Below are 12,498 nucleotides of genomic sequence, written 5' to 3' on the forward strand. Positions count from 1 at the left end.
GGAAAGTCAAATTATGAGTCAGTATTTGCTCATGTACAGTTAAAAAAATATCTCCAGCTTTATTAGAAGAGTATGTTAAAGGAGCCTGAAGTATAAACTTTTTACCATGTAAATACTTTGAAAATGAATTATTAGTATAGCATTTATTTATAACCACACATATGTAATGCATATACATGTATGTATTTGATTTGGCTTCCTAGAATGCATGCTTTGGAGAGGGCCATTTTCTCGTAAAGCATTAATTAGGCCAATAGATCCTATATTCATCCCCTTTTAGGTGACTTATAGCTGTGACTTTGAAAGTATGACAGTGTCAGTAGCCAAATGAGTATAATGTAGTTTGAATTATTGGAGATTTTCATTCCATATGAATGGAAGACCATTGACTCTGTATAGTTTGCCATATAAATGAGTCATGATATGAGTAATGAAAACAATAATGAGATGATAAAAAAATAATAGCACCTAATATGCATTGTCTGTTCATTAGTGTTAACCATTCTAAATGTTTTATCCACAGTTCTAGAGACAATATTAATTGGTGTTCACATTTCCCAGATGAGAAAACAGAGGGTTAGAAAAAGAGGCTGTAACCTGAGCCTGGGAGTCTTCTTACTTAGTTCTGTTTGGCTCTTACGATGTAAACGTTGATTTATTCTAATATTTCTTTCCAGCAAGTTACTGCCATCAATGAATTACAGCCTAGCAACTTGTATAGGAAAGTTTCCTGGATAGCAAAGTTTCCTAGATAGGAAAGTTGAAGGAGTACTTTTATTTTCATCATTTACTTTTTTCACATTAGAATTAAGGAATGCTGTTAATGCACTTAATTCACTATAGCATTTATATTAAAGAGCATACCTTGTTCATTAATGAGACTTGCCTATGGCATGAATTTTTATTGGGGTCAGGGATGGGTGGGGGAGGCAATTCATTACTCATATTTGGTTGAGGTATAAGTTTTATATGTAGAGTTAGAGTAGACTTTTGTATTTTAGAAGATTTAGTTGACATGGTCATATCTACTATCCTAATTTTATTTTAAATTATATGTTCATTTTTCACATATGATTTGCATTTGAAAATTAGATGCTTCTATATTCTGTCATCTTTTATTCACTTCATCTTTAAGAGAATTACACTTATTTAAAGGAGTTTTCCTATATATAATTCATTATATATTCAATATTATTCCAAAATATTTCTCAAATATGTGAACATTTTGGTATTCTAATAATGTTTAGAAGTAGTTTTATAACAATTGTTAGAGATTGTAAATATACTTTAAAGTTATGACAGATATGTAAATACATTTTAAAATTATGACAGACATTCAGATGTTGAGACAGAAATCCTTGAAAATAGTCATCAGGACTATCGGTTATATGTTTTAACCTCTGTTAGAAATGGTATGGGGAAAAATTTCATGGCTTCAAACACATTTTTAGGAGAAGAAATTGTTGAAATACAATTTCAGCAATAAAAGGCTCACCTTTATATGACTTACCTGTCACATTTCCTGTAAAATGTTTGGAGATTGTTTTTGTTACTATGAATTTCTCTGATGCTTTCTTTAATGAACAGTAACTGTATTTACTTGCAACACATTGCTTGGAATAATGCTTGAATTATTCTGAGATGAGTTTGATTCATTTGAAATGGAAAACACTTGAAAATGTAAAGTTTTGTTTTTCAAAAAATTGTAATTAAATAGCTTAATTATTGATTGCAAGAGTCCTTGAATGGTATCAGTGTATCTGGAGATCAAGAGTTTAACATTTCCCTTGGTTTTCTTCACAATGGAAAAGTCTGAAGTTTTATTTTGTCTTAATAAAGCAGTCATGGCTCTTGAAACTCAAAATGTGTATTTTGACAAAGTATTTCAAGAAAAAGAAGTTTTTTGATTCATTTGGCAGGTTGTTTTGGATGAGGTGTGAGAACAAGGTAGGATTCTTTTCCACGTCCTTGAAATTTCTCTATTCCACTGGAATAATTGTCTAAAATTTCAATAACAGCATCCTGTGGCACGTGATAAACTAGGTGTGCAAACTGTCAGCCCCACTTCAACAGTGTATTGAAGGGGAATGTTGTTTTTTCTACTCTCAGTCAGCTCCTAGACCTAGACTATCCGTCTAAGAGGGAAGCTACAGGGCAAGGCTAGGTCACCCTGATCTCCTAGCAGCTTATCAAAAGAATTATATGGGCAAGTTGGCAAGGTCCCTGCTGTGAACGAAATCATCTGTCCATCTCAAGATGAAGATATTCCAACATGCACCTATAAAGAAAACCACTGCTAAGGTAAGTGATTAGAATCCTGGTGTTATTTTGGGCAAGTCTTCATGTTCTAAACCGAGATATCTGTGTGCTCTATATTTTTTCATAAATCATTTTCAGGGTACATTTTATTAAGAGTATGTCAATTACTTTTCCTTATCTGCATAAGAGAGTCTGAGAATATTCATTGGATTTTCAGGTTTAAATCAATAAATGATTATAAGCTTAGAATGAATGATTTTGTGGTTATTATACACATTTCAGGACTGTTGATTTTTTTTTTCTTCTGTATACATATAACATTTTTGGTAGTGTAATTTAGGAGTGTGGGTCATCTCTATCTTGGAAATTTTGTTTTGAACATTTTTTTCAAAGAATAAAAATGATTGCTACTTTTTATTTTACTTACAAACATAAAATTTTAATGAACTCCTAAATCAAGTATAAGAAGTATAGGGAAGGAACACGCCAACCATTCTTTTACGAGTAATTATAAACACATATTAAGTATCATTTTAGTAGACTTTTTGCCATTTTTTTCCTTCTCAGATTTCATTTATTGTGTCGTTGATGTAAAAAGGTAGATTTCAGATTTTCTCTGTCACCATTTTTAACCTATGTGTGTAATTTTATAAATAGTGTAGTATTATTTTGTGATAAACTGAGAACTTTCGTTGAGTTTATTGTTCAGTCTTAGAGATTATACAGAAATTGCATTTGTAGTTTAAAATATGTCCTTTACCTCTATAGGTTTATGGAAACTTAGGTAACATACAGTTTTCAGAAGATAGTCAAGGCCTAAGGAGGAAAAATGTTTATTTTCTTCTCTACTTTGGAAGAATCAATAGGAGTTGTAATTTACTGTGTTCGATAACATGGTAGCCACCATCTGTGTCTTGAATCAGTCATCTAGTTATTCACATATATAAATGTATATATAAATATCAGTAAACATTTACCTGAATTCTTTTTTTTCTTTGAGACAGGGTCTTGCTGTGTCGCACAGGCTGGAGTGCAGTGCCATGGTCATAGCTCACCGTAGTTTCCAGCTTGTGGGCTCAAGCGATCCTCCCACCTTGGCCTTTGGAGTAGCTGGGACTATAGGCGCGTGCTACCATGCCTAACTGATTTAAAAAAAAAAATTTGTAGAGACAGGGTCTTGCCACATTACCCAGACTGGTCTAGAACTCCTGGGCTCAAGTGATCCTCCTGCCTTGGCCTCTGAAAATGCTGGGATTACAGGAGTGAAGAACCACACCTGGCCTACCTGAAAAATTGTAATCATAGACTTTTGGAAAAAATATTAACTGAAATTTTGGCCACTCTATAACCTGATTGGTATGAATTTGTTTACATGAAATGCTGTATAAAAATAAGTTACTGGCCGGGTATGGTGGCTCACGCCTGTAATTCTAGCACTTTGGGAGGCCCAGGCAGGTAGATTGCCGGAGTTCAGGAGTTCAGAACCAGCCTGGGCAACATCTCTACTAGTACAGCCCCATCTCTACTAAAATACAAAAAATTAGCTGATTGTGGTGGTCCACCAATGTAGTCCCAGCTACTCGGGAGGCTGAGGCACAAGAATTGCTTGAACCCGAGAGGTGGAGGTTGCAGTGAGCTAAGATCGCACCACTGCACTCCAGCCTGGGCAACAAAGCAAGACCCCCTCTCAAAATAAAAATAAATAAATAGATAAATAATCATGATATTAGTATCAGAATACAAAACGTCTAAGATTCTTAACAGTGTGCCCAGTCAGAAAAACCTAAGTTCATATTATAAGTACTTTATTAGAAAGTTAATCCATAATCGCTTTACAGATTGAAAAAAAGTGAGAATATGCAGTTTGAGAGCTTTTTTCTTTAACTGATTGTGAAGTTCCATGTATTATGGCTAGAAAAGGTTAAGCCATATTTAAATAATAATCCTTAGATAGGACACTAAAATTGGTAGTGTTACAGTTTTCTTTGTAATGTGTTTGGCAGATGAGTTCTCTAATATGTTCTAGATTTTTTAGTGCCAACATTTAAAGATAACCTTTTTTGTCCAATTTTGTTTATATCTTTCAATTTTTATTTTTAAATTTAGTAATAGTATATCCCTTTTTGAATATTGTCTTAAATTCAAGGAAACTTTGAAATTCGAGTATTCTGGTAAAGGAAATCAATTTAAACATGTTAAAGGAAAGTATGAAGACCCCTTTTGTGTTTGCTAGAAGTGGAGTTGCAATTACTAGAAATTTATTAATTTAGAGATTTGATTTTTCTCTGCAGTTATCCTTTGTATTAATAATTTCCCTTAGATAGAAGTAGTTATACTTGTTCTGCTTTACATTGGAGGGAGAAACATTCATGTTGTTTACTAGAATAATAAGGATGGTTGATTTGAGATCTTCAGAAAGGCCCCCCTGGCCCAAGAAAAACCTGTCATTTAGTTATAGGAGAGTTGATTATTCATTAGAGGTAAGAGTTTGTTTTGTTTTTCCTTTTTTTGGCCTGTTGGGAAAAAACTGTATTCTGTAACATGAAGCTCCAGTTATTACAGTAACCAGTTTAACAAAACATAAACCATTGTATTACTACAGAGAAGTACCATAGGTGTCTGGTCACAGTGGCTCATGCCTGGAATCCCAGCATTTTGGGAGGCTGGAGTGGGAGGATCACTTGAGGCCAGGAGTACAAGAAAAGCCTGGGCAACATAGCAAGACTCTGTGTCTGTATTTTAAAAATTAAAACAATTAGAAGAAGTACCATAAGCATATATGCTTTTTCTGTAACTTTATTTCTAGAAAAGCTTCTCTTCTACTTCTGAGATTTTTAATTTCTCATACTTAATTTGTCAAATTTGGGTTCATATTCAACATTGGTAGGTAGAAAAGTTAAAACATTTATGTTTCTTTTTTTAATTTAGTTCATTTATTTAATAAATGTATTTTGAGGACTAATAGGTGATGGAGATACAATTAAATTCAGAAGAAATATTCAAAGACAGCAGGAAAAAAAATTTTAAAAATGTTTCAAAGGGAAGATTGTGATAAGAAAGTATTAGAAGCAACTCTTTATTAAGTAAAAGGATAGTTATTTAGTATTTTCATTTTAGGTGACTTAAAAAGTATGTATATTTTAATATGCAAATATAAAGAATTAGATATTTTACATTGTTCTAAAAAGTCTCTGAAAACCCATGCGCATTACAGATGATCTAAACTTGAACTAGCCACATTTTAAGGGTTTACTCATCACAGTGGTTGGTGGCTTTCATCTTGATAGTGCAGCTCTAGATTGTCCTGTCTCATCTTTCAAATCCCAGCTTGCCATTTCTCAGGGAGCCCTTCTCTGATCCCCATGCCTGTCAGTTTCCCTTTAAGAGCATTTATCACAGTTGTAATTTATATTTCAATTAGTAGGATTGTTCGATGTTTGTCTCTTCCATTAGATATAGACACGAGTGTCTCCCATTGTATTCTCAGTCATTGCACAAAGCTAGTGCTCAATAAATAGTATTTGACTGAAGGAAGTGTGCAATTAGTGGTATAAGGTAACTTGCCCAGTGTCATACATTTAATTTTAGAATCACACACTAAATTATTTCTAATTTATTTTGCTGTGATGAACATGTATAAAATACCACTAATTAATGAAAAGTGGTTTTAATTGTAAGTTGTCATTACCTGTAATGGTGATTTCCTTGGCAGTAGTTCTGTAAGCTACCACATATTTTTAACTAGTAGGAAGCTTTTAAAACTGTAAGCATATTTTTTAGTTGATTTAACATATTTGATAAAGTGGTTTAATAATTCAAAAATTTTTAATTATTTAAATTCCCTAGTCACATTCATCCTGAAAATTATGAGGTTGAAATAAATTATGATAAAATTAAAGCATTTAAAATGAATTTCTGTAAGATTTTTAGATAGACCATACTGAAATAGTCCAACTTATTATTAAAGAATGCTTACTGTGAATTTGATAAGATGATAAAACCATGTGATCTACAGTATCTAATTACTTAAAAGCCAAAAATTATATTTTGGCCATATTTTAAACAGTCTGAGATTATGGCATAGTTTTGAATATAAAAGAGAAATTAAATATGATTCCCTAACCTAGGTAAATTCACATTTTGTGTGTGCTGTGCAAGTAGAAAGGATGAGATGCTATTAAAGAATTGAGTAAGATTTCATTGCAAAGCTGATATTTCAACTATATCTTGAAGGGATATCAGGCATTTATTAAGGGTAGAAGGAGAGGGGAAGGATATTTTAAGTTAAGGGAACAGCAGATACACAGATACAGGATTTCAAAACACTGTGTGATGGTTCCTGTAAGGAATTAGAAGCAAGTAATTCAATCTGCCTGCAGAGTAGTACGTTCAGGCTGGGGCAGAGACAGGAAAGGAGTCTAGTAGAAAGACTTGATGGTATTCTCATAAAGATTCCCCCATAGCACTCCTAGGAGCTTGAACTTATCCTGCGCAGTAGAGAGCAAAGGGATGGAAGAGAGCCCTGAAAAATGTGATCAGTGAGGTGACAGTTATAGTAAAAGAAATAATGGGGCATGGACTGCCTTAGCGTGGGGGCATGAAGACAATAGTACAGTGACACCCTTGACCCTTCCCACCCCACCTTTTATACCCTTCCAACAAAAAGACAAGAAATGAAGGGCAGGGCATATATTTTGGTAAATTTTCTTCTTTAGGAAATAGATGTTTATAATGTGTCTGTGTTTTAGTGACTCTGAATGGAAACTTATTGTGTAATAAGTCTATTAATTACTAAAGGACAGGATATATTTTACAGAGTAAAAATGATTGTGATTCAAATCAGTGTTATTTTTAACTGCATGCCAAACCTTTTAATATAAATTATTTCATCCTCAAATAATAGTGTGCTTTTGCTCTATGATCATATTAACTTTATTCAACTTAAAAGTGAAAGGATACGAATTAATTTTAAAAAGATTACCTGTCTTATTAGTGCATTGGGGTTTTAATTATGTTTATATTAGAGCCTGTTTTCAGTTTTATCAAAATTTAAGAAATAAAGTAGAAGTCCAAATAGGATAGTTTGTAAAAGCATAACTCCGTGTACCATGAACCAACACTATTACCAGGAACAAGCAGCCCAGATAAAATACCTTTGAAATCATATCTCTTGTTGCTTAGGGAGATCATCGGGGCCAAAGCAGCAATATGAAAAAAATAGTATTAATTCTGGTCTTTGTCCCATTCGGTGATGTTCCTCAGCCAAAATTTATTAGAAACTCTTCCTAACCTTACTGGTTGCAGGGGTATATGGTCAGGACACTCGCATCTTTTTTTGATAAAGCTCTCCCACTTTTACCTTCAGCAAAAATGTCAAACTGAGATGAATTCTACACAAACCCTTCTCATTTCTGCTGGCCCCTCACCTTTTTTGGAAAGGACAATGCAAAGTGAAGCCTTTTCTCATTTATTGATCCTTATGATTCTCATTGTTATGTTATTTTGGGGGGTGTCACAATATTGAGGTTGTGATGGACTTTTCATTATATTTACTTCTGAAGACCTAAGTGAGGTTTCAGTGTGGGCAAAAATGTTAATGTTTTGAAAACACATGTCCGTCCTATGTCATTGATAATATAACAATACATTTGATGAGTGCTAAACTTAATAAATATTATATTTAAATAAAGTTTATAATCATTTTATCCTTATAAGTAATTTTGGTAACTTCATTATTTCAAAGGACTGGATTATGGTAAATTTTTTAGATCTAATGTTTTGCTTAATTGAATTAAAATGTTTGTTTTTCAATGCAGATTTGAGTTCTGTGAACCTGCATTTGTTGTTGGTAATTGCCTCCAGATAGCATCTGACAGTCATCAGTATGATCGAATTTATTGTGGAGCTGGAGTCCAGAAAGACCATGAAAACTACATGAAAATATTACTAAAAGTTGGAGGCATATTAGTCATGCCTATAGAGGATCAGGTAACTTCCACTCTCCTTTTCTTTAGTGGCCTAGGAAGCAAGCAAATTTGTTTAAGGTTAAGAAATTTTATTCAGTGAAAGGTATATTGTAACTTTTAAAGAAAAAATTACTTTTCACCAGATTTATGTTATTTGTTTAGAAAAAACTTGAAACATCTTAATTATTTAAACAAAGGAGATAGAGAAAAGATCTCTCTACTATGACTAGAGGTAACTTGGGCTTGAAAGCTCAGCTCAGCTCAGCTACTCCCTGTGCCTGGTGTTCAGCAAGCTGCTTCCTCCTTTGTTTTGCTTACCCAAAAGTTGAATGTGATGATCTCTACTAGTTGCTCAGTTTCCCATATTCTTCAGTTCTTTGAACATACTGAAAGGAAATCCTAGCCAGGCATGGTGGCTCACGCCTGTAATCTCAGCGCTTTGGGCGGCTGAGGCAGGCAGATCGCTTGAGCCCAGGAGTTCAAGACCAGTCTGGGCAACATGGCGAAACCCCATCTCTACAAACAGATACAAAAATTATCCAGGCGTGGTGATGCACCTGTAGTCTCAGCTACTCAGAAGGCTGAGGTGGGAGGATCACTTGAGCCCGGGAGGTTGAGGCTGCAGTGTGCCATGATTGTGCCTCTGTATCCAGCCTGGGTGACAAAGTGAGACCCTGTCTCAGAAAAGAAAATAAATCCTGTTTGTGGTTTGATTTTGAACTACTTAACTTCATTAATAAAACAAGTGAACTAAAAAAATCTTCATTAGTACCGAATAGACTCATTGCAGCTATTTATGAGCATTATTAAATTTATTTTTTTAGCCTTGGTTTGGAATTATTAGGTATAATGAATAAAATACTAATTTACTCAGAAAATGGGTATACCTTTCAAAAGCAAATTACTTTAAAAAGTTAATAAAAACACATTTAAAAAATATCTCTAATATTCACATCAACTGAAATCTGAAATGTTTAAAATAACCTTGTAGTTGTGTAGTAGAGGTAGAGTATCTAAGATGACTGAGACCTAGCATGATAGTTGTGGAGTTTATACATCTTGGGGTTCCCTTAACATCACCATGTGTCGTTGGCAGCTCAGTGGATCTCACTATCACCATGTACTGTGCTCTGTAGCAAGTCATTTGTCAGATATTAAAAAGGCAGAGTATATAAATATTCATTTTTAAAAGTTCATAGAAATGTTATTAGAATGCTTCCAGGGCTTAAACTCCCAGTTAAACAATTTGTTTTTTGTTTTGTTTTCCTTTAACGATACATTTTCAAATACGTAAAATATGACTTCCTCCATCAATATTTTGTTAAACATTTACTCTATACTATTTTACAAACATCAGATATAATAACGAGCTGCTTGTTGTGATAGAAGTTGAATATACTAATTAAACTTGAACAAGATGTGTATTGAGCTAATATTTTTTTCCCGTGACCAGTGATGGGCATTTGCTGAAATGATAAAACTCCTAGTCTCTTTGTAATTACATTTATTTGTGAAATATCAAGTTGGGGGTCGAATTAGAATCTATATTCCATTAATATCATGGAAGAGCATGAAGTCAACATGTAGTCAAAATATGGTCTTATTAATATAATGCCTTAACCAAATTACTGAACCTGTCTCAGACATGTATTTTGAAAGGCAATGGCATGTATAGATTGTAGTGCTTCTCCTAGACACTGTCAGACCACAGATCTAACATTGCAGACTCACTTGGCCAGGCCATATTTGAGTATCCCATTTGCATTAAAACATCTGTATTAACAGCAAATATTTCCATTCCTTTTATATCTTATAGTAAATATTTAAATGGAATTAATTTGGTCACATTTACATTTAAGTGATTGTGTAGCTCTAACTGGCAGTTGTTCCCTTAAAACAAAGTTTTGACTGTAAGGTGACCACATTGTTGGGATTAAGTTGTTCACTTTCTTTCTTTTTTTTCTCTAAATAGTTAACACAGATTATGCGAACTGGACAGAACACTTGGGAAAGTAAAAATATCCTTGCTGTTTCATTTGCCCCACTTGTGCAACCAAGTAAGAATGATAATGGCAAACCAGATTCTGTGGGACTCCGTAAGTAGCTCTTCATATTTTCTGATTGAATTGTGACTTAATGGTGTTTGGCTTTTATGCTTGGGATTTAAGACTATGTAATTATGAAGAATTAAATACTTATGCAGTAAGATATTTGGTGGATTTATTCAACTTTTTTTTTTTTTTTGGAGACAGTCTTGTTCTGTTGCCCAGGCTCGAGTGCAGTGGTGCCATGTCGGCTCACAGCAACGTCTGCCTCCTGGGTTCAAGCAATTCTTGTGCCTCAGACACCCAAGTAGGTGGGATTACAGGTGTGCACCACCACACCTGGCTAATTTTTGTATTTTTAGAAGAGACGCTGTTTCACCATGTTGGCCAGGCTGGCCTCAAACACCTGACCTTGAGTGATCCACCCATCTCAGCCTCCCAAAGTGCTGGGATTATAGGCATGAGCCACCCGCACTGGGCCTCAATTTTTTTTTTTTTTTTGGTAAAATAAAGCCCTTACCTTATACCAGACACTGTTAGCTACCTTCATGGAAACATAAGAAGAAGGGGCAGGTCAAACCAAAACCAAATTTATTATATTATAGTTTGTGATGTGGTGGCAAGTTACTGGTTGTGGGAAGGGCATCTACTATAGGTAGGGTGGTAAGGAAGAACTTTCTGCCAAGGCAACATCTAAATTATGACCAGAGTGATATAAAAGAACTTGCCACATCAAGATTTAGTGGCAGCATTTTTTCATAGAGAGAGACAATAAATACAAAAGGCTTTAGGCTGAAGAGAACTTTGGTCATTCCCAGATCAGGTATAAGGTCCAGAGTGGTGGAAGCTCATTGGCTGCCTGTGGAGGATGGATTATCATAGGAAAAAAAGGCAGGCAGGCCAGTCAGGTGGCTTTTCTTACACCCACAGGAGAGTGGATGTTGGTGTGGATAGTGTTGTCTAAAGGCAGAAGAATAGCTGACTCGGGAGTGTGGGTAGAGGGAAAAGAAGAATTCGTTTTCCCTTGAGGCTAGCTGAGTGCTGGCATTATTTACTGTTGCCAGGAAGACTGGAAGTGGCATAATTTGGAAATAGGCATAGAAAGGTCTGACATTTTCCTTTCACCGTGTTTGAGTTGTCTGTTACCATACAGACAAATGTCAGGTGGCACGAACCTGCTTCATGAGCAAGTTATAAATGGAGACCCCTCAACATAAACATGGCATTTTAGGCTAGGGTTAGATAGAAATGGATGAGATCATTTAGCGGAGAGTGGAGATAAAGAGGAGATACTGGAGTTGGACCTGAGGTCCACCAATTTAGCGATAAAATGGAGGAAAATGGATTAGCGAAGGAGGGGCCAACAAAGGTGGTGGGGGCAAACTAGGGTCAGGTCCCCAGGGTGTTGAAAACCAAGAAAGAAAAGTTTCAAGGAGGGAGTGATGAACCTAATGGGGCAAATGAGAGCTTGAAATGGAGAGGAGAGGGTGGTATTAATTGGTTTGACTTAGATCATAGTTTTTTTTAACCATGAGGTAAAATTCTTTACCAAAAAGGAACCTCTTGACTTAGTTTGCCTTTTAAATGAACTTATTGCATAGGAATTTGGGTTTATAGAAAGATACAATTTTTTTTTTCAGTGTTCATTCTACTCTGTTTTGAGCTGCATGACTTTGGGACTTTTGGGTGTTTGTGAAAACTATATGGAGTAATATTTGTTTTGTTTTATTTTTACGATGGAGTCTCATTCTGTCACCCAGGCTGTAATGCAGTGGCACGATCTCAGCTCACTGCAATCTCCACCTCCTGGGCTCAAGCAATTCTCCTGCCTCGGCCTCCTGAGTAGCTGGGATTACAGGCTCCCACCACCATGCTCGGCTAGTTTTTTTATATTTAGTAGAGACCGGGTTTCACAACCCTTACATTAGGCAGACCCAACCACCCACCCAGTTTCAGGCAGTGGCACCAGCCTGCCACCATGGGAGTCTACCTGTAAATACATGGTGAATAGAGCCTAGTCAATGTGTGTGACTCCCAGACTAAAGTAGGCACATCCCAGAGGAAAAGAGAAAGGAATGACAGCCAAACATGGCCAGCTGCTTTTTACACACCTGAAACATACAAGCCTAGCTGTTCCTCCACCCTTGGGAAGAATGTGTACGATGATGCAGAGAGGCTCGCATGGCTCTGTGGTGAGTGTTGCTTGCTGAGAGTGTTAGTGGCATAAA

The 12,498-nt window shown here is 35.3% G+C and overlaps 1 protein-coding gene across 3 annotated transcripts in view; it reads left to right on the forward strand.

Moving 5' to 3' along the window:
* PCMTD1 (protein-L-isoaspartate (D-aspartate) O-methyltransferase domain containing 1) overlaps positions 1-12,498 on the forward strand; it is an 81,293-nt gene that overhangs the window by 57,446 nt on the left and 11,349 nt on the right. For 2 of the 3 annotated variants that reach the window (XM_055349262.2, XM_019032681.4), the window contains 2 exons: positions 8,076-8,247; positions 10,198-10,321. In XM_055349262.2, coding sequence (XP_055205237.2) covers positions 8,194-8,247; positions 10,198-10,321 — 178 coding nt within the window. In that variant the 5' untranslated portion in view covers positions 8,076-8,193. Of the gene's footprint in view, positions 1-2,109; positions 2,302-8,075; positions 8,248-10,197; positions 10,322-12,498 lie in introns of all 3 variants that reach the window. The other variant, XM_055349264.2, reaches the window with a different exon arrangement.

This window comes from Gorilla gorilla, chromosome 7 (assembly GCF_029281585.2).
Source record: "Gorilla gorilla gorilla isolate KB3781 chromosome 7, NHGRI_mGorGor1-v2.1_pri, whole genome shotgun sequence".
Lineage (NCBI taxonomy): Eukaryota > Metazoa > Chordata > Mammalia > Primates > Hominidae > Gorilla > Gorilla gorilla.